Source organism: Chrysemys picta, chromosome 10 (assembly GCF_011386835.1).
Source record: "Chrysemys picta bellii isolate R12L10 chromosome 10, ASM1138683v2, whole genome shotgun sequence".
NCBI lineage: Eukaryota > Metazoa > Chordata > Testudines > Emydidae > Chrysemys > Chrysemys picta.
In genome coordinates, this window is record NC_088800.1 from 88,279,287 (window position 1) to 88,300,841 (window position 21,555).

At 43.8% G+C, this 21,555-nt stretch overlaps 2 protein-coding genes across 9 annotated transcripts in view; one reads left to right on the plus strand and one right to left on the minus strand.

Annotated features, from left to right (window-relative positions):
* TSR3 (TSR3 ribosome maturation factor) lies at window positions 1-9,525 on the minus strand. 3 transcript variants are annotated; one of them, XM_065560394.1, is made up of 6 exons: window positions 9,385-9,525; window positions 8,254-8,519; window positions 4,258-4,451; window positions 2,368-2,541; window positions 312-375; window positions 1-232 (listed from the first exon to the last, which is right to left on the minus strand). In XM_065560394.1, the coding sequence occupies exons 2-6, from the start codon at window positions 8,400-8,402 to the stop codon at window positions 85-87; spliced, it is 729 nt and encodes a 242-aa protein (XP_065416466.1). In that variant the 5' UTR covers window positions 8,403-8,519; window positions 9,385-9,525; the 3' UTR covers window positions 1-84. The 3 variants fall into 3 exon arrangements, with proteins under 3 accessions (XP_065416466.1, XP_005288936.1, XP_005288935.1); XM_005288879.5 differs by having other exon boundaries at window positions 1-212; window positions 8,254-8,470; window positions 9,385-9,520; XM_005288878.5 differs by having other exon boundaries at window positions 8,254-8,470; window positions 9,385-9,520.
* Window positions 9,505-21,555, plus strand: part of GNPTG (N-acetylglucosamine-1-phosphate transferase subunit gamma) — a 26,524-nt gene continuing 14,473 nt past the window's right edge. For 3 of the 6 annotated variants that reach the window (XM_065560388.1, XM_065560392.1, XM_005288880.5), the window contains exons 1-6: window positions 9,506-9,636; window positions 9,927-9,981; window positions 16,267-16,334; window positions 16,916-16,970; window positions 17,063-17,146; window positions 21,298-21,391. In XM_065560388.1, coding sequence (XP_065416460.1) covers window positions 9,591-9,636; window positions 9,927-9,981; window positions 16,267-16,334; window positions 16,916-16,970; window positions 17,063-17,146; window positions 21,298-21,391 — 402 coding nt within the window. In that variant the 5' untranslated portion in view covers window positions 9,506-9,590. Of the gene's footprint in view, window positions 9,637-9,926; window positions 9,982-11,971; window positions 12,212-16,266; window positions 16,335-16,915; window positions 16,971-17,062; window positions 17,147-21,297; window positions 21,392-21,555 lie in introns of all 6 variants that reach the window. The other 3 variants (XM_065560390.1, XM_065560389.1, XM_065560391.1) reach the window with 3 other exon arrangements.

The following is a 21,555-nucleotide window of genomic DNA, read 5'->3' on the forward strand; positions in this document are numbered from 1 at the left end:
TCTAGACAACATTTTTTAATTTTCCTTTCAATTATATTGATGGTTTCTTTATACAAATTTTCAAAACTCACTTTTATAAACTCTTTAATCTTTTAGTCTTTTTTTAACTCCCTTCCAAATAACTGGTTTATTGGCTGTTTGTGCAGCAAGCTTTTCACTGTCATCTTCTGTACTGTCATCATCACTGTCACTGCCATCCTCTTCACCAGATTCTTCATCACATTGTGCCATTCTGAAAATAAGAATTTTTTTTCAGAGGTATAAAAGCAAAAGAACTTTCTGAAAGGAGAATGAGAACTGAAAGTAATTACCCTATGGAGCTGGCTGGTCTATTAGGATTTGAAAATTCTTTTCCAGAGTCAACATCAAATGGATCTGGAAAAAAAATTACATCTGGTAAGAGTTAAGTTTAAGATTCTTCATTCAGAGAGGAAAATGAAAGGGATTCTGCTGACTTAGCCAAGATTTGGCTCTATATGAGGAAATCCAGTGACACACCGCTGCTCATCTTGACACTTTGAAAACCAGGCCCCTTCTCTTTAAGGCATCTCCCGTTGAGTGCCCAAAAAATTGAAGCACTTAAAATCACTAGTCACTTCTGAAAATTTTGGCCCTAAGCTCCACCTCATTGATGGGTGTATCCATAACCTAAGTGAAAGCAGATATTTTAAGAAAAGCTCACAACAAATTGCCTTTAGTCAAGCTGTGGAATGTGTCAGTTTTGGCTTGAGAAAAATTGAGATCTCAATTAAAGTAAAACTGACTCATTTACAGTGCAATAAATTATTGGGAGTGGACTACATCCACCCTGATTGAATTGGCCCTGTCAACACTGGTTCTCCACTTGCCAAGTAACTCCCTGCTCTCCATGTGTCAGTATATAATGCCTGCATCTGTAACTTTCACTCTATGCATCTGAAAAAGTGACGTTTTCACCCACGAAAGCTTATGCCCAAATAAATCTGTTGTCTTTAAGGTGCCACCAGACTCCTTGTTGTTAGTGCAATAAAGCATACATTTCCCAGGGAGCTTTAAGGTTGTTTGTAGTAAGCAGAGATGTCAGTTGCTTTATAGGTGAGTATACACACACAGCCTCTACAAATCATAAATAGCTCTTGATCAAAGTATTGGAGAGGGCTCCTGACAGAAGGGAAGAAGATTGAGTGAACGAGTCTGAACTTGACCTCACCTCACACGGGGCCAGAAATCCACCCAAGTCTCATCATCAGAAATGAGCTAATTCCAGGTGACAACTCCATCTGGAAATCAGTGAGTTTCCAAAAGGTTAAGAGTCTGAGTAGACCAGGGCCCAGTCTAAGAGTGAGATAATTGCAGAATTCCATCTCAGAAGTGGTAAAGGCACAAAGCCTGACACCCAAGGCTGTACTCAGAAGGACCAGCAAGGAGACAAGTGCAGCTAGCCCTGTAACCGTGACAGAGGCCATCTAGTCCTCCTGCCTTTCTGAAGGACCAGAATAGGCATGTTCCTTAAGATCTATTCTGGTAAGTTTAAGGATTCTTTTTCTAAATGTTTCAAGTAACTGGGTTTCCACTTCCCTAAGGAGACTATTCTATTCCATAAACTAATATACTCCAGTGACAAGGAGATGTTTGTTATTCAGCTTAAGTTTTCACTCAGTTTCATCCCCTTATCGAAGACACATCCCCTCCCTGCTCTGGGTGGATAAGAACTGTGGCCTTCACATACACTTGGGCAGTTTGTGTTGGGATATTTTTTGTGTGCCTCCTGCATTGAAGTGAAGTGCTTTCCCCAAGAGTGGGAGTGAGGGGGAGAAGACAGAACATGCAGGCTGAAAAACCACTGAAGGAGCCAGAACATGGAAAACTGGCACCAGTTGCGCGACATGGAAACTGGGACGGAATTGTACTATACTTTTAGTACGTTACTTTAGTCTGACTACATCTGTCTGAATTTTTAGATAGCTTTTCAGGCAGGGACTTTCAATCTTCTATTCTGTCTGTACAGTGCCCACAAAATTGGGGCCCCAGGCTTGGCTGGGACCTTTATGCACTGCCACCATACAACTCAAATTTTGCAATATGAATCTAGTTTTAATTTGTGCCAATATTTCTCCTCTTTAGGTCTTCCCATATTTATCAGTCCTCATTAGTGTTCAAACTTTCCAATTCAGCACGAGTAAATGTAACAAGTGAGCTGTTTACCTTCTTTCTTCCTTAATTCCCTGAAAACATCCTTTATAAAACTAAACTAATCAGGGCAGCCACTCCGTTGGGTAAATGAATGTCCATATAATGCCTACTGAGATTTTTTTTCGTCTTTAGCAACAAACCATTCGGAATAGTCAGGAAACCACAAGGAAAGGTCATTCAAAGGGAGGCTTTTACCTATATCTTCAGTTTCTCTTTCTTTTGAACTTGCTAAAAATTCCTTTTCAACTTTCAGCACCTCTTCCTGGCAATGGCAGGCCGCATATTTCTCCAAGAGATTTTTGTTCAATTCAAGAAACACTTTTCCCCATTTGAACTTTCTCAGAAGAACGGTGGCTAGATCAGAGAACCCTAAAATAGAAAACAAATATGACCAGCTTCTCTTCAAACATGGGACTCGTAACAAAAAACAAACAAACAAAAAAAACACACCAACTTACAGCTGCCTTGATATCTAATCAGCATAAGTTAAATGCATAGCATCTGTCACTAAAACAGTGATACATGAGACATTTGTCAGCATCCTTGAATGTTTTGGAATCTAGATCTGGAGACAGGAGACTTAACTTGAGGCACCCAAGTGAATCCAGGAGAAATTCACTGTGTTCTAGTTAATCAATCTCCTGAATGTGGAAATATAAAATCTGATGTTGTACAGTACAGTGTAAACAAAAGGTAGATCTCTATACAGCAGTCAATAATCAGCCAAAGTCTACTGTTAACCCACTTCCAAGCCCTCAGAGTGGAAAGTGCAGGTCTATGATGGTTTCAAACTTCCTTCTCTAACAGGATTCAGGGAGTGGCGATGGACAACGGTTCCCTGACCACCTTGAGAGGTTGAGACACGCCACAGGCTCTGCTAACAATACGTGATGACCACCAGTTCTATCTCCTCCCCTCAGAGACTGATAGCAAGGGAGAGCCACACATGCCTACACTCAGTGCCAATTTGAGGCCCTAGTTTTAATCTTAAAGATCCACAATGGGTTGGGGCCCAGCCGCAGCCAAAACCCCTATTCCAACACAAGAGCTGGTTTAAATTTTTCAGAACCAACCAATGAAGGTTTTCAATACAGTGGAACCCCATTTTTCCAATCTAATTGGGAGCAGTGCCAAATCAGATAATTAAAAATTAGGATAATCTGGAGAATGGGCAAAGAGCTTTAGCTCTGGCTTCAACTGAGCCCTGCCACTTGGGCCTTCAGCTCGAGTTTGGTTAATACGGAGAGCCAGATAATGGAGGCTTGGATAAATGGGGTTCCTATTGTAACTTCATTATGAAACACTGAAGCTTTTCTCAAACCAGCTCTGTTTATGATCCCTTGAAACAACTCTACTTCCTCTAGCTAAGAGTGAAGCCTTCAAGAGTTAAAGAGAAGGTATTCTCACTGATGGTCTGCAGAATGCCCTACTGGAGAAGATAAGATTGAGCCTGAGTAACTGTATTCAAAGCACAATGGAAGTGAAGTAACCAAAGACAAAGCATTACAGGGGTGCATACTAGTAATGGTAAACAAAGCTGTCAAACCTAGAAATGAAGAGCAGAATCCATAATGGACCACTCCAGGACTTGCTGTATTTATTTAGTGCTTAATACTGCAGGGTGGGATGCTCAAGAAATCTTTTTGGCCTGGTCTACAATGGGAGGGGGGGAAATCGATCTAAGATACGCAACTTCAGCTACGAGAATAGCGTAGCTGAAGTCGACGTATCTTAGACTGACTTAGAATCACTTACTTCGCATCCTCACGGCACGGGATCGACGGCCGCCGCTACCCCCGTCGACTTTGCTTCCGCCTCTCACTGAGCTGGAGTTCAGCAGTCGACGGGAGAGCGATTGGGGATCGATTTATCGTGTCTATACTACACACGATAAATCGATCCCCAATAGATCGATCACTACCCGCCGATCCAGCGGGTAGTGTAGACATACCCTTAGATATGACAGATACAGACCTTGAGCAAAACATATTCTACATCTGTCCACTGAACAAGATGTTGAACAAAAATCACTTAAAAGAAAACTACAATAATTTTTTTCACATCAGCTCCACATTATAGCCTTACCAACAATACAGAAAGTAGCAGCTAAAGCTTCCACGCAGGACAGCTTGCATGGCCGGCCGTAGTTTACAGGATTTGCTGCCACCAAGTAAGGCAACAGTCGGAGATAGCTTCCCCTCATTTTACTAAATGGCGTTTCTTCCAACTTGGCCCACGAGCAATCTATGACTGCAACTCCATTCTGAGCTACAACCTGTCTGAAAAACAAACTTTATTGTAGTTGCGCACCTAATATCTCATTTTAAATGTTTAGTTCTTTGGATTAAGGCTGGTACTGTGTACAGGAACTAGCTCCCCAAAAGTGCAAACAAGCAATTTTCTATACATGTGTTAACTGATTTGCCAAAACACTCCAAGTATATGGCAAAGCTAGGAACCGAGTTCAGCTCTTCTTAGTGCTTGTGCCTTCACCACAAAACCATCCTTTCATTCTGAAATAATGGACCTTTTTCAAGTTCCACAAGCTACCATCACTTCTACAGTGTCAAGTCTCCCCAAAATAAGTGCTCTAGTTAGCAGGAATTTGATTTTCTTTCTTGATTCATGGAACACACCTTCACAGATAAAGAGAAACTGATCAAAGAACTAAAGATTAATGGTAACTTAGGGCAGGTCTACACTAACCCCCCAATTCGAACTAAGGTACGCAACTTCAGCTACGTGAATAACGTAGTTGAAGTTCGAAGTACCTTAGTTCGAACCTACCTCGGTCCAGACGCGGCAGGCAGGCTCCCCCGTCAACTTCGCGGTACTCCTCTCGCCGAGCTGGAGTACCGCAGTCGACGGCAAGCACTTCCGGGTTCGACTTATCTCGTCCAGACAAGACGCGATAAGTCGAACCCAGAAGTTCGATTTGCTTGCTGCCAAACTACCGGGTAGTGTAGACCTACCCTTAGGTACAAGTGATCATGACAATCACAATGTGCAAGCAGAGTGAAGTCCAGACCAGTGAGATATATATATATAGCTTGTGCTTTAAAAGGGCCAATTTCACAAAGCTGAAAACAATTGAGCCAAATCAGTTGGGAAGAAGAATTTAATCAGAAAAATTTGAATGATTATTGAGAATTGTTTAAGAACACCTTACCAGATGCCCCAAAAGCCACAATCAAAGAAAAAAGTTGTGATTTTTTTAATCAGTAACCTGGTTTTGAGTGAAAATGAAGGGAGCTATAAAAAAAACATAAATGGAAGAAAGGGAAAGTTGACAATGAATATAAATCAGAAGGTAGGAATTGTAGAAAACTGACCAGTGAAGCAAAGGGACACAAGGAGAAAGCTATGGTCAGCTGAGTTCATATGTTTAAGTATTAGGAACAAAAAAAGTCTTACCAATGTCTAGTCCATTACTAGATAAAAATGGCAGAATTATTAATACTAATGCATAAACGAAGAAGTGTTCAGTAAATATTCTGAATTTTGGAAAAACAGATGTAGTCACAATATATGACAAGTCTCGTTCCATTCCACTAGATATGAAACAGCAGCTATTAAAGTTAGATATTTTAAAATCAGCACTCAGCTAATAAGGAGCTCTCTGGACCACTAATATTGATTTTCAATCCATCTTAGAACACTGGGGAAGTTTCAGGAGACTGGAAGAGTTAATATGGTGCCAATATTTAAAAAGGGTAAATAGGATTTCAATTGGACTTAGACCCCAAGCAATATAATGGAGCAGCTGATATGAGACTCGATTACATTAAAATTTCAGAGGTTAATAGAATTAATGCTAATCAACATGGGTTTATGAAAAATAGATCCTGTAATCTCATCAAAAGGATATGAAAATTAGTTTGACAAGTTTGGTTGATAAAGGCAATATGGTGTTGTACTATACTTAGCATTCTGTAAAGCATTGAACTTGGTACTGCATGACATTGATTAAAAGTCTAAAAAGGTACAAAATTAACATGGTACAGATTAAATGGATTAAAACTGGGTAACTAATAGGTCTCAAAGTAATTGTAAATGGGGAATAGTCATCGAGTGGGTGGGTTTCTATGGGGGTCCATTGGGGATCAATTTTTTGCGCTACACTATGTAACATTTTTATTAATGACCTGAAAGAAAACACAAAATCATTAATGATGAAGTTTACAGATGATACAAAATTTGGGGGAATTGTAAATAATGAAGAGGGCAGGTCACTGATAAAGAGCAATCTGGATTGCATGGTAAGATAGGTGCATGCAAAGTGTGTTTTTATGAATAAATGTAAACATCTAGAAACAGACAATGTACCATATATACTTGTTCATTAGCCTGTTCATTTATAAGCTGACCCCCCCAAGATGGTTAAGTAAAAATAGCAAAAACGGTATGACCCTTTCATAAGCCGACCCTATATTTCAGGCAAACTTTGGCTCCTGGTCAGTTAGGGTAAGTCACTAGCGGGCCTGGACGTTTTGTTTACCTGGAGCGTTCACAGGCATGGAGCCCCTCAGCTCCCAGTGTCCGCGGTTTGCTGTTCGCGGCGCACCACTTCCCGCAGCTCCCATTGGCTGGGTACGGCAAACTACGGCCACAGGGAGCTGAGGGGCTCCATGCCTGCAGACGCTCCAGGTAAACAAAACGACAACGTATTACATATTTAATTCAATGATTCCATAGAGTTTAAAATCATCAGATTTTGGTGTAGACCCGTTTATAAGCCGACCCCCGCTCTTTGGTGCGTCACTTTTTTACCAAAAATATTCGGCTTATGAATGAGTATATCCGGTAAACCATACTTACAGGATGGGGTACTCTATCCACCACCAACCCTAAATCTTTTTCAGAGTCACTGCTTCCCAGGATAATCAGCTGAACATGAGCTCCCACTGCAATGCTGTGGCCAAAAGGACTAATGCAATCCTTAGATACATAAACAGGGGACTCTCAAGTAGGAGTAGAGATGTTTATTCACCTCTTTATTTGGCACTGATGCAACTGTTGCTGAAATTCTGTATGCAGTTCTCATGTCCATAATTCAAGAAGGATGTGGATAAATTGGAGAAGGGTGAGACAGGAGCCACAAGAATGATTAATAGACTCAAGGAGCTTGATATATGTAGTTTAACAAAGAGAAGGGTAAGGGGTGACAATCACCTACAACTATAAGTACCAACACAGGGAACAAATATTTAATAATGGACTCTTCAGTCTAGCTGAGAAAGGTATAACAATCCAGCAGATGAAAGCTGAAGCTAATCAAAGTCAGACTGAAATAAGGCGTAAATTTTTAACAGTGAGAGTAATTAACCACTGGAACAGTTTACCAAGGATTGTGGTGGATTCTCCCTCACTGACAGTTTTTAAATCAAGTTTTGATGTTCTAAAAGATCTATTCTAGGAATTATTTTGGGGAAGTTCTATGGTCTGTGTTATACAGGAGGTTAGACTGGATGATCATAATGGTCCCTTCTGGTCTTGAAATTTATGTGGAGGCCTGGACTAGATGAGCTCTCGAGGTCCCTTCCAGTCCTATGATTCTATGACTTTCTGAAATTTGAAGCCTGGATTTCAGAATTAGCAGTTAAAAAAAAAAAGAAGCTACCATGAACTGGGCACTTTAGATATGGAAACACTAGTTGTGGGACCTCAGAATGTTAACCACACTTTACTGTATCAAATATTTTGGTTTTTTTTTTTTTTTTTTTTTTTAAATATATCAAAAGCTTCATGTCTCACCCACTATCAGCATCTCTGCATAATCCTTGGGCCTGTTAAAGAAAAAGGAACCTACTTTCCATGCATATTTAACTATATTAACAGAACAGGGAAGACAAGATACCCCCATGTGTGAACACCATTTTAGTTGACAATCAAATAATGAAATGTTTTCCTTAACTCAGCTAACAGTACATTTGTTAACATCGGCACAGAATATACACCAGTACCGGACACACTCTCTCTCTCTCTAGAAACTCATAATACAGCAAAAAGTAAATAAACATGCAATAGTGGATTTGTACCTAAGAAATAACACTCTAGGACTGTGATTCGCAAGGAACCTACTTGTCAGCTGCAGAGACATACTGAGTTGCCATAGGACTGAGGATGAGCCCCGGGAATCTCTGATTGAGACGCAGGTTTCGGAGCAGGCCTTTGCGAGCCAATTTCCTCCCCGTGCATTTCTTGGGATCACAGTGCCCCAGCTCCCACATGGCAAGAGGGCATGGGAATCTCACCTCTGCAGAATCCCCCTCTCCAGCGCCATCCTGCTGAATGCAGGCTGCAAACACGCAGAGCAGAGTTCAGCCTTCTCCTCGGAGGCCCAAAGGCTATAGAAGGAGCGGGGGTGGGGCTCAGCAGCAGCTAGAGTTGCCAACCCTCCCTGTTTTTCCAGGAGTCTCCTGGAATCGGGCTCTATCTCCCAGAGGCTACTAAAGCCAAACCAGGAGATTTTAGGCTGCTAAAAGTCCAGCAGAGCAAAGGCAAGCTCCCTGCCTGTCCTGGCCCTATACCACTCATGGAAGCTGTCAGCAGGTCTTTGCAGACCCTGGGGGGTCCACGGGGTCTCCACACACCGCCTCTGCTCCTAGCGCCCTCTGCGGCTCCCACTAGCTGGGAACTGTGGCCAATGGGAGCTGTAGGGATGGTGGCTGCAGGGAGTTGCTGGTTGCTTCCGCGAATGGTGTGGAGCAAGGGCAGGTAGGGAGCCTGCCTTAACCCCTCTGCACCCTGAACCAGGAGCCCACACCCCTCATCCCCTCCTACATCCCAACCCCCTGCCCCAGCCCTGAGCCCCCTCCAGCACCTAAACTCCCTCCAAGAGCCTGTCCCCCACACCCTCTCCTGCCCCCCAACCCCCTGCCCCAGGCTCAGCCTGGAGCCCCCTCCCATACTCCAAACTCCTCGGCCTCAGCCCAGAGCCTGCCCCCCAACCCCCTGCTCCACCCCCATGAACAGGTGTGGGGGAGGGGGAGCAAGGGCGGGAGGGGATGGAGGGAGTGGGCGGGGCCTCGGGGAAGGGGCGGGGCTAGGCAGCAGCCTCTACCCGCTGGGGCTCGGCGGCTCCTTTCCCCCGTCACAAGGGCGCGCGTGGAGGGCGGCGGGCCCGCGCCGCAAGGGGGGCGGTTCGTTAAGTTTCCATCTAAGCCAACCAGCCCCCTCGCCCCTGGGGCGAAAACCACGGGGTCCGGGCACCTGCCAGCGCCGCCTGCGCGTCCGCCGCGAAGGTCTCCAGGGACTTGGGCGCGCGCCGGCTGCGTCCGTCCGGGCGGCGAAACGGCTTTTTCCTGCCCATGGCTGGCGGGCGCCCGCACCTCGGCCGCCGCCTGACGTGACCAACCGGACCGGAAGGAGCTCTGCGCTGCAGCTCCCCGAGAGGCGCGTTTCCGCTTCCGGGAGCAATGGCGGCCTGGGCGCTGCTGCTCGCGCTGCTGAACGCGGGGTTCGGTGAGCGCCAAGGGGGTGGGATGGACCCCACGACCTGGGTTCTATGGAGTGGGAGCGGACCCGGGCCATAGGCGCCCCCTTCTTAACCACCGACCGCGCCCCCACTGCCGCCCTCCTCCCACACCTGCCGCTGCCCGATCTCCCTCCTCCCCCGCGTGAGCCCCACGCGAGTCCCCTCACTGACCATGCCCTAGGGAAGCCCCCTGCCCCGCACCCACCCGCTGACTTCGCCACCGCAGTGAGCTTCCTCTCCCACCCACTGACCATGCCCTCTCCCCTCTTTCTTATAGGTTTCTTTACGTCAGCTGGTAAGATGAAAATCGTGGAGGAGCCGAACACCTTTGGGTGCGTGGCCCTGGTACTTTCCCATGCAGAATTTCTCTTGTTACTGACAGCAATTTGCTAGCCCTTTGTGGCCGCTGGGCACATTTACTTATATCATAGACATGCAGTTGGGCAGTGATAATCATCATCTTCCTGTCAACCTCCTTGGCCCGTGGTTTGCACCCTGAGCAAACTTGGCATTTGTCTTCACTGCAAAAAAGAAGAAAAATAATGTGTTTTTACATCAAAAGAGCTCTTTCAGTGTAAAATCCTAGTGGAAATGAGGCAAAGGTAGTTTCTACTTTGACGTGGCAAGTTGAAATAACAGCTCTCTCATATGGGGTTTATCTTGACTAGCTACGTCAAGGTTAAAACTACAGTGCCTTGCCTCCACAAGGATTTTACACTAAAGTGGTTATCTTGATGTAAAATCACACTCTTTTTTTTGCTGTGAGGAACTAACCACCGCCTTGCTCTCTCTGTGATCAAGTGAGTGCCACACAAAGAACTGCCTGCCTCCAGGTCACAAGTTCAGATCTAGGGACTGTCACCAGGGGTATTTCAGATGACACCTGTAGGTGATGCTGTTGCTCAGGTAACTGGCTTTAAGAATTAAACCAAATCTAATCAGAACCAAATTTGAATCCAGAATGCTGAGCACTGGTTAGATTGGAAAGTAATTCATAGTGTTCTAGGAACGAGGATGGGGCTATTACCTGTGAGATGGACCCTCTGCCAATGGGTAATGAGACAAATTGAGTCCATTCCTTGAGATGTCTAAAGCTTTCCTGAAGGAGGGCAGGATGCAGTAGACCAGGTTCTCTCAAAGAAGTGGCTGTTTGGCCCTTAGGTAAGAAACCATGTTCTGACATTGCCAATGTATTGCCTTGTCTTCGACTTGCTGTGTTTAGGGAAAAGTGAAAAGGTCATGGTGAGGTAACTGGCATCATCTGGAGTCCCTAGATTTCTTTTATCTTTCAGTCTGTTTTCAGGTCTGTTGACACAGAAATGGCTCTGGTCCTTCTGCTTGGTGATTTGTCCCCGTGTGATTGGGTGTCCAGGTTGAAGATTTTTAGATGCAACCATGTATTCTGCTTAGGTGTGAGCGTGTCTTGTGCTCATAACCCCTTCCCTGGCTATCTGAGGCAGTACTGCCTCGACCCCCTTCAGTTTCTTCATACTGCCTGTGGCTGGAGTCAGAGCTCTGTGTGGTTCCTAACCTTACAATCTCTATTTTGCAGTGACTTTTTAAATTGTATATAGTTAATTAGTATTCTTAGTATAGTGCTAGTTAGATTTAGTGTTAGTTAGCTTTAATTTAAGTATTTCTGTGGCGATGCCCTCACCAGGGATTAAACATTATGTGTTTTGAGGGGGAGCAATCCCAACAACAATCCCCATATGCATGCTCGCAATGTTTAGGCAAAGTCCACTTCAAGGAGATTCAATTTCCAAATAGTTCACAAAATGCCACTCAGGTGGTAAAGGATCTTCATCTAAAGCAGCACCTGCTGGGGACAGGCTGGGTTGCTGTCACAAGGCTTGGGGCTCGATCACCACTGATAGCTGGATCCTAAGCAGTGTCAGATCAGGCTATGCCATCCATTTCTTTCCATCCCTTCCCCCCACACTGCTTCCCTGTCCCTCTTCAGGAACCCCTTTCACAAGATACCGCTCCTTAAGCAGGTTCGCTCTCTACTGGCTTTGGGAGCAGTGGAGGCAGTTCCGATGGAACACCGGGGCCAGATACTTTTTGGTGCCCAAATCCAAGGTAGGGATAAGATCCATTCTCGACTTTCGCAGCCTCACCAAATGTATCAGATACACAGTGTTCTGAATGGTTACTCTATTGACTATTCTCCCCACATTGTCTCAGAACAACTGGTTTGCTGCTCTGGACCTTCAGGACACATACTTTTAATTTTGCTGAGCCACAGAAAATTCCTTCGCTTCATCATGGTGGAGTGCCATTTTCAGTACACTTCCTTTTGGCCTCTCTTCTGCCCCTCAGGTTTTTACCAATTGGATGGTCTTGGTCACATCTTCCTGAATTTGGACAACTGATTACTGAGAAGCAGGTCCAGAGAGGCGGTCCTTTCTCACATCAACACTATACTGCGCTTGCTCAACTGTTTGGATCTCATCCTAAGCACTGGGAAGTCAACGTTGGTTCCCCTTCATAAAATTGAGTCTATTGAAGCCCTAGCAGACTGTGAGTTTAAGAGCATCTCTGCTGACTGACCATTTTCAGGTAATTTGCTACCTTTGCCTCAGTCTGCAGTTGCAGCCTTCCATGACAGTTTGGATATGCCTGAGGCTCTTGGGCCACATGTCCGCTTGCATGCAGGTGGTATAGTTTGCAAGGCTATGGCTTCACCCCCTTCAAATATGTCTCTGGACAGTTTACTGTCTGACTCTTCACCTCTTGAACAAATTGGTCCATCTCCCTCCATTGGTCCTGGACTCCTTGCGATGGTGGATACTTCTGGAGAATGTTTGTCAGGGTGTTCCCTTTGTCTGGCCAGAACCAACGAGTTCCTCCCTGATGGTCTGGGGAGCACATCTGGGGTCAGTGAAAGTTCAGGATGTGTGGTTGGAGCAGGGGCCTCATTGCATATCAATATGTTGGAGCTTTGGGCCATCTACAAAGCATGTCATGCTTTTCTGGACTGTATTAGGCTCAGTGGTTCACATACTTACCAACAATACCACCATGTTGTATTCTGTGAACAGGCAAGGGGGAGCATGCTCCAGGATGCTCTTCCAAGAAGCAATCAGGTTGTGGTAATTCCGTGTCCAGGAGAGTATCACTCCCATAGCTGATCACTTGCCCGGGGTCCAGAATCATCTTGCAAACCATCTCAGCAGGAATTTTTCCCATAGTCACCAGTGGTCCCTGAAGACAAAGGCCTCTGGGTCATCTTTGCAGCTTGGGCATTCTGATGATTGACCCGTTTGCTACAAGGGACACAGAAAGTGTAGTCTATTCAGTTCTCAAGGGGGCCTCTGTCTGGGCTCACAGTCCGATGCTTTTCATCTCAGCTGGCAGGTCTCCTGCAGGCTTCCTCCCCCAATCCTGATCATCCCACAGGCATCCTCAAGCAAAAGGAGGATTGGGCCAAACTCATTCTCATTGCCTCGGTGTGACTGAGGCAGTGCTTGTTCTCTGACCTTCTTGCACTGTCAGTTCAGCCTCCTGTACCCCTTCCTCTGTCCATCCTGACCTACTTACATGGGATTGCAGTAACACCCTACTTCCCGCTCTCACCTCCCTATGTCTCACAGCGCAGCTGCTTCATAGATTCATAGATTCTAGGACTGGAAGGGACCTCGAGAGGTCATCGAGTCCAGTCCCCTGCCCTCATGGCAGGACAAAATACTGTCTAGACCATCACTGATAGACATTTATCTAGCCTACTCTTAAATATCTCCAGAGATGGAGATTCCACAACCTCCCTAGGCAGTTTATTCCAGTGTTTAATCACCCTGACAGTTAGGAACTTTTTCCTAATGTCCAACCTAAACCTCCCTTGCTGCAGTTTAAGCCCATTGCTTCTTGTTCTATCCTTAGAGCAGGGGTAGGCAACCTTTCAGAAGTGGTGTGCCGAGTCTTCATTTGTTCACTTTAATTAAAGGTTTCGCGTGCCGGCAATACATTTTAACGTTTTTTTAGAAGGGGTCTCTCTCTAAGTGTATATTCTATAACTAAACTATTGTTGTATGTAAAGTAAACAAGGTTTTCAAAATGTTTAAGAAGCTTCATTTAAAATTTAAATTAAAATGCTGATCTTACGCCGCCAGCCTGCTCAGCCCGCTGGGTGGGGGGGCAGGCGGTTCAGGGCAGAGGGCTGGGGCATGGGGGGGTTCAGGGCAGAGGGCTGGGTGTTGGGGGGGACTCGAGGTCAGGGCAGAGGGCTGGGGTGTGTGGAGATGCAGGGCACAAGGCTGGGTGTGTGGGGGGTTCAGGGCAGAGGGCTGGAGTGTGTGTGGAGATGCAGGGCAGAAGGCTGGGTGTTGGGGGCAACTCGAGGTCAGGGCAGAGGGCTGGGGGGTGCAGGGCAGAGAAATGGGGCTGTGGGGGTGCAGGGCAGAGGGATGGGTGTGTGTTGGGGTGGGGGGGTTCAGGGCAGAAGGCTGGGGTGCTCGGCTTGTGGGGGTGCTCCCAGCCCCCTGCCCTGAGCGGCTCATGGCAGGGGGCTGGGAGGGATATGACCTGTTCCACCCCGTTCCCCCAGGCCCATCCCTACCTCTCTCTGCCTGCTCTACGGAGCAGCCCGCACGCTGCGCTCAGCTCTGCTCCTCTGGGAGGAGGAGGGGCTGGAATGCACCATGTTGTGCGAAGAAACGGGGGGGGGAGTGTGGCTGCCGCAGGACCAAGCTTCTGCCCCTGCAGGGGAGAGGGGGGGGCTGAGTGCGGTGGGGGGCTGGGACCCCCCGCACTGCTCTTCCCTGTGGGGGCAGGAGGCAGAAGCTTGATCCTGCAGCAGCCAAGCTTCCCCCTCCTCCTTCCCCCAGCGTGGCGTTTTCCGGCCCCTCCTCCTCCTCCTCCTCTCAGTGGGCAGCAGCGTGCCGCTCAAAATCGGCTTGCGTGCCGTGTTTGGCACGCGTGCCGTAGGTTGCCGACCCCTGCCTTAGAGGCTAAGGTGAACAAGTTTTCTCCCTAACTTGTTCATGGCTGAATGAGGAAGAGTGGTTTTTGGTGGCTGTTCAACAGGTCCTAGAATGGCATATTTGGCAAACTGGAAGTGATTTTTAGTGCAGTCATTGGCCTGCAGACGTCAGCCGATGCTGGCTTCTATCCAGGAGAACTTGGACTACTTCTGCACCTTCAGTTATCAGGCCTTGTGCTTAGCTCATTGAGAGTGAATCTGGTAGTGATGTCAGCATTTCATCCCTCCCCATTCAGGGAAGATCAGTCTTCTCCAATGCCATGGTAGCAAGATTCTTAAAAAGGCGTCTTCATCTCCATCATCTGGTCCGAGAGCCGGTTTCTCTGTGGGACCTTAACATGGTCCTAGTGACTTTGATGGGACCTCCATTTGAGCCCCTGGCATCTTGTCCATTTCCACTTTTGTGTCAGAAGACTGCAGTCCTGGTAGTGATAATCTACAAGGAGAGTCTGTGAGTTCCAGGCTCTGATGTCAGAGCCCCTTTATATACAGTTCTACAAGAAAAATTTGACTTTATGACCACACCCAAATTTTTTGTGTAAAGATTCTCAGTTTAATTTGAACCAGGTAGTATAGTTACCGGTGTTATTTCCTAAGCCACATTAACCTCTGGAGAAGCAGCATCTCCATAGGTTAGATGTCAGATGATGTCTAGTCTTTTATCTGGACAGGATTAAACTGTCATGCTTGCCTCATCTGCTTGTGTCATATGCAGATCACATGAAGGGGCAACTGGTCTCTTCACAGATGGTCTCTAAATGGATAATAAGCTGTATCAAGACTGCATATGAAATAGCTTCGACTACACCTCCTCAGTGGGTGCGAGTTCATTCTACGAGAGATCAAGCAATGTCAATAGCCTTCCGCAGTGACATCTCAATATTGGACATTCGCAGGGCTGCTATGTGGTTGTCGATCTATACATTTATGAACCATTATGCCATTACCTATCATCCAGAATAGATGCAAGTTTTGATAGGGTGGTCCTGCAAACCTTGTTTAGGTAGACTCTGAGCCCCGCCTTCTGGGGTGCATATTGTTTGTGAGTCACCTAAGTGGAATGCATGGCTGCATCTACTCGAAGAACCACCACAGTCACAGTACATAACCATGACCCTACCAGGGGTTCATGTGACCATACATGTGGATGGTCCTGAGGACCTTTGAAAATCAGACTATTATTATTCAGGTATATAAATATGGATTTAGGATCCCGGTTTGATGGTTTGGGCTGTTGTTTTCAATCTGACAGTCCTTTAGATGCTCAGATACTAGGGTGCTGGGGGACATATTAAATATCTGGATAAAAATATTCTAATTTAATAAAAAGAAGAACAGGAGGACTTGTGGCACCTTAGAGACTAACAAATTTATTAGAGCATAAGCTTTCGTGGACTACAGCCCACTTCTTCGGATGCATATCATCCTTAGAGACTAACAAATTTATTAGAGCTTATGCTCTAATAAATTTGTTAGTCTCTAAGGTGCCACAAGTCCTCCTGTTCTTCTTTTTGCGGATACAGACTAACACGGCTGCTACTCTGAACCTTCTAATTTAATCTCACTGCAAATGGAAAACATCATTTTAAATTAGTCTAAATTATTTTAAATTAGTCTTTTTTTTCTTTTTTAAAAGATTGAACAATCCATTCCTACCTCAGACAAACAGGCTCCTTCCAAAGATGGCACCTTCCCCAACCTCAGGTGTGTGAAAATGTCTATTATATGTGACTATTTTTGTGAGTGTGTAATTTTTGATTGCAGTTGTTTAATAGTAAGATAGACTTTGGTAGAAGCACTTGCCACAGTATAATATCTACATGATTAGTCTATGCTCTATGTTCTTTAATCCAATCATGAAAATGTTTCTTAGCCTTATGCAAGAATAATTTCTTCTCTGAATTTCACAGATAATTATTGGCATCTCAGATACTACCAGTTAGTACTTGTCACTTATATAGCACCTAACCTAGTCAAAATAATTTTCCTGTGTGAGTCTCTCTATGCCTCAATTCCCAGTCCCTAAAATGGGGATAACAGTGCTTCCCTACCTCCCTATCAGAATGTTTGAAGGATAAATACATTAAAGATTGAGGCACAAAGATACTATGGTAATGAGGGCAAAATAAGTACCTTAGTTTAGGTTTCTTGGATGCTGATTGCCTTACGCTCTGTGGAATGTTAAATCTGCAACATGTACACATACAATTCTATGATCATGATAACTCTGTTTAAATTTAACCAACCCATTATCCCTTTTGCAAGCCATTTCATTTTATTTTCAGGTCCTGCACATCTCTTCAGGCTTGCTGGAAAATGTTTCAGTTTTGTGGAATCTACGTGAGTAACTGGTTTAGGTGCCTGACTGTATTTTTAGAATGATATAGGCCTTCATTTTATTTTTTAAAATCTGACATATTTTGTTTCTTTAGGTATAAATATGAGTTCTGTCCTTTCCATAATGTCACTCAGCATGAGCAGACCTTTCGGTGGAATGCCTACAGTGGGATTTTAGGGTGAGAAAATCCAGACTCTTCTTTTTATTTTAGTTTGTGAGTTGCGCTCTTTGTAGAGCTCTTGAAATCAGTACTTTTTAAATTAGTTATAGTTACGTTACCTTGAAAATAAACTAATCTTCGCATTAAATCCAAACACTGTTCTCTAAACTGTTTTCAGTTACACCAATGCCACTATCCTGTAGAAGCTGATGAGGTTGTAAGGGTGTAACTGAGGGCACAATTTGTGTGAAAGCGCTGCAAAATGTATCTTGTTAAATCTCTTCTAATAGCCAAATCATGGACTTTTAGTAAATCAGGCTCCTTGGCCATTTATTTTATTAATTAATAAATTCTTATTAGACTATCACATTTTATTCTTGAGACATAATTTAAGAATACGTAAAATAGATCAATCTGGCAGCTTTCAACTGTAGGCATCATCTCGTTCCTGCTGTTCTCATTACTTTACAGCTAATGTTGAAAATACAATTTTAGTGGCTTTTGCTTTAAACTTAAAAACTGCATGTTAGCTAAGCTATGAGGATCCAGAATTTGGAAATCCTAGTTGGTTTTAACATATGCCGAGAGTAAAATTTGAAAGAGGGCTCTAAAGGTAAGTATTCTTTCTAACAATCCTTTTCCCATTTGTGGATCACGTGTAGCATTACATCAACTGCTTGAGATTGCCCAAGAATGGGAATTATCCCATATATGGGATAATGTCTTTTAAAACACCAAATAAAAAGTCTTAAGGCAGAACTGACATAACTACAAAATGGAGACATTATAGTTGAGTATGAGATTTATTTTCTGGACACTCTAAGAGCACAATAATTAAGTGCATTACATATCTTTGTAAAGATTTTCCTTTCCACTAAAATAAAATGTTCCCCATCTCAGAATCCCTGGAAAACCTGGGAAAGCTAATAGGACTTTTAATGTGTCCTAAAGGTCAACACATTTGGGCTAAGTTGGACCAGTGGGGCAATAAATTCCAGTCTCTGAAGATGCCATATCTCCAGCTGTCTTCCATTTAAACCACCTATTCTGATATTGAATGGCTTGGCTATTTATAGTTCCAGTAACATAACACAAAAAGACATGCAGTTTGACCCCAAAAACAGACTGGAAGCCATTGTCAACTGCACATGACATGCATTTCCTGCAAGAAACACAAAATAAGTATACAGCCACAATTTACGTTAGCCAAGTTTTCATGGGCACTTTCTCCTTAAATCTCAGTTTTGAGTTGCATATAGCTCTCAAGTGTGATCTCTTGAAATGAAACTCCTTCTTGGTCTGGGCCTAGAAATAATTTTAAACATATTTAATAAAAGCCCATTCAGCCTGTCGAGTCAGTGCCTAGATCCAAGTAGAGGAGCTAGCATACATTAAATTTAAAAACAAAGACTGATTTAAAGGTGTCTGCCTCTATAAATATTTCCTGTGTGCAGATGGGTAGAACGTGAGTGAAGGGCTGGTCTTCTCTGCAAGTAGGCTAGTCAGAAAGTCTGAGACGAGGAGGTTACACCCAGAAATATAATGGGCCTTAGGACCAGACAGTGGCAGAGACTGGTTTGTAGTCACTCTTGTCAGCATCAGAGAGAATCCTACAAGCTAGCTGAGCTGCAGTGGATTTCTAGACAGCAGTAGGGAGCCTGTGCCGGTGATAGATCTTTAAGCTGTGAAGACCCAGAACCACTGAATTATTTGATTTGTCTGGAAACTGGGAGAGTAACAGAATTGTTGGAGAAAGGTCCTGACCTGAGAAAGTGTTCAGGATGCAGAGATGCTGCACTGAACTACTGAACAAGGGTATTTATCCATTTCAGAAATATTTTTAAAGGACCATTTTAGTCCAGGATCAGATTCTTGGACTACAGGGGGGTTGGACTAGATGACCTCCTGAGGTCTCTGCCAGCCCTAATCTTCTATGATTCAGGTCTACGTTCAAGACCTGTGTTTTCAAAAAGGCCTATGTTTCCCACACATCAGAAAGGAGCCTCTTTTTACGTATGCTGTAGTCAGTGCTATCTTTATTTGTTGTTTTATTGCTTAGATACTGTGGGGATAGGTGCTTTAGAAATGTTTGAGATATTTTTTTTCAGGGGTTAGCAAAGCCTGGTTCTTTCCACAATCAAGGACTTTTGTTTCAGTTAAGCAAAAATGAAAACTGATGTTCCAAGAAGACAGATCTGGGCTTGTTTCAGTTTCACTTTAAAATGTTTATACATCATGAAAGATAATGGATGGACTAACTTGATGTTTTAAAGGATTTCTTGGACTGAGAAACAAAAATGAGGATTTTACATATTTGACAATGAAAGCTACTGAGTATTTTTAAAGTGTGTGATTATTCTTGCTACTCAAATTAGATAATTCCAAAAATTTAGTATCTAAGTCTCTCTAGTTGTTCTGCTAAATGCCTTCAAACTCCAGGATACAGAGAATCTGTGTCTTGGAGATCGCAGTGCACCCTGAATGGGGTGCCACATCCTAAAAGGCAAGACCTTGCTTTATCATGTAACAATAATATTTTATTTTTCTGCATTTGTGACCTCCAGTAGTTTGATAGGCGCCTTACAGATTGTATCTGCTTTAAGATAAATATATCATACATGTTTGGTCCTGCTTTGAGCAGGGGGTTGGACTAGATGACCTCCTGAGGTCACTTCTAACCCTAATCTTCTATGATAAAGTTCCTGCCTCAGAGAGCTTAGTCTAAATAGACACCATACACATACACACAAAAGGAAAGCAATGAAAAGCAAAGTGATTAAAAATTGAAGTAAAGTGTTGGTTTGTTAGCCCTACAACTTTTTTATGGTTCTATTTCCATGTCTTTTTCAGTAAACTAAGGGAAGGGAGTGAATGTGGCAGGCTGAGGTTTCTGGGTTGCCCTCCTTTTACTATGTTTTTACATTTTCAAAGAGCTGTACAAATGTTATTTGTCAGGGCATGTCTGTGAAGCAGTAAGTATTATCCCCATTTTACAGGTGGGAAACAGAACAACAGTCGTGAAATTACTTTTCTGTTGGCCTTATGGTCGCTGTTGTAAAAGCAGGCCTGCTTTCTTCTCTCCCCAGATGATAAGGAAGTCCATGATCTCCGCATGGTTGCAATAATAACAGTATTATAATACCGAAGTATGGGGCTCCAGGAGTTTGCATTTGCAAAGGGGGTGATCCTGGCTATGCACCAGCATTTAAATGGGGAGGTCACATCCATCTTAAATGACCTCCCAGAGCGGTAGAGTGAACATAGGTAAACAAACAGCTTGGTCCTGATATGGTGTGATGCAATGCAGTGTGGGAGAGCAACTGGAGGACTACCAAGTCAGTGCGAAATACAGATGCATCCACAAAAACCTTTTTCTGCACTAATTCATTCTGAAATGAACTTTCAAAGTGGATTGTCTAATTTGCAATAATTGGCACTTCATTTGAAAGAAGAATTGTGTTGTATGGACCCAGGGCATTTTAATTAAAAAAAAAAAAAAGTTAGTGTGAAAAAACCTTGGGTGGACAATCCCTAAGGCTATCCTCCGAGTCAGGATTCTATCCTGGCCCCCAACCTGGGTTGATTGAGAGACCACAGTTGTGACTATCATGAGTTTTATGGTCTAACAGGGAATATTTCATTTTAAATTGGAATAGGTCACTTTTCAGAAATATATTGTTAATAAATGCTTCTCTTCACTGACAAGTTTTGAAGAGTGAGCATGTTTTTGAGTTTGTATTCTTGTTTCACCCATCTGCTGACATACATTGTTTGGGCTTACTCTGTATTCTGAGCAATTGAGAAGATTGGAGTTTGGTAACGCCTCTTTCAAACAAATTATTGATGACAAAATTAAAACCCTTTTTATTTGGTTAAGAAAGTGTGGAAATGGTTTTGAGACACGTCAGAATAACCGTAGTGCTCAGAAACTGCTGTGATGGAGACTCTATAAGTAATTAAAGAACTCCACTGTGGTTATGAGGTAATTGATCTGTGATGGGGCAGATCTGGGCAGTAAGAAAAGGAGATATTAAAGGACCTACAAAAAATTGAAATTGATAAAGTGAATTTTAATACAGTGTTAGAGTATTTCTGTTTTTCTTACCAGGTTTTTAACTTTTCTCCCCAAAATTAAAAAACATGTCTTTTGAGCTGTTCTCTTTTTCCAGTATTTGGCATGAATGGGAAATTTACAACAACACATTTGTTGGCATGTGGATGAGAGAAGGGGATTCATGTGAAACCAAAAACAGAGAGACAAAGGTACAGTAATTAATCGTCCTGATGCCGTTAATACAGCTGGCATGTTTGTACCAGTTTAAACTATTAAAGCCATTAATATACCATAGGACTTGAAAACTTAGATGGGGTTTTACAAATTGAGATCTCTTCCTGCCCAAAAAGTTCATGGTTTAGGACATGAAGTA

Excerpts from the sequence above, each read along its gene's own strand:
- TSR3 (XM_005288878.5), bottom strand. The coding sequence starts at position 9,484 with ATGGGCAGGAAAAAGCCGTTTCGCCGCCCGGACGGACGCAGCCGGCGC. Across the intron at positions 376-2,367 it reads AAGAGAAACTGAAGATATAG|ATCCATTTGATGTTGACTCT; the intron begins GTAAAAGCCTCC and ends TTTTTTTTCCAG. Across the intron at positions 233-311 it reads AGACCAGCCAGCTCCATAGG|AATGGCACAATGTGATGAAG; the intron begins GTAATTACTTTC and ends TCTTATTTTCAG.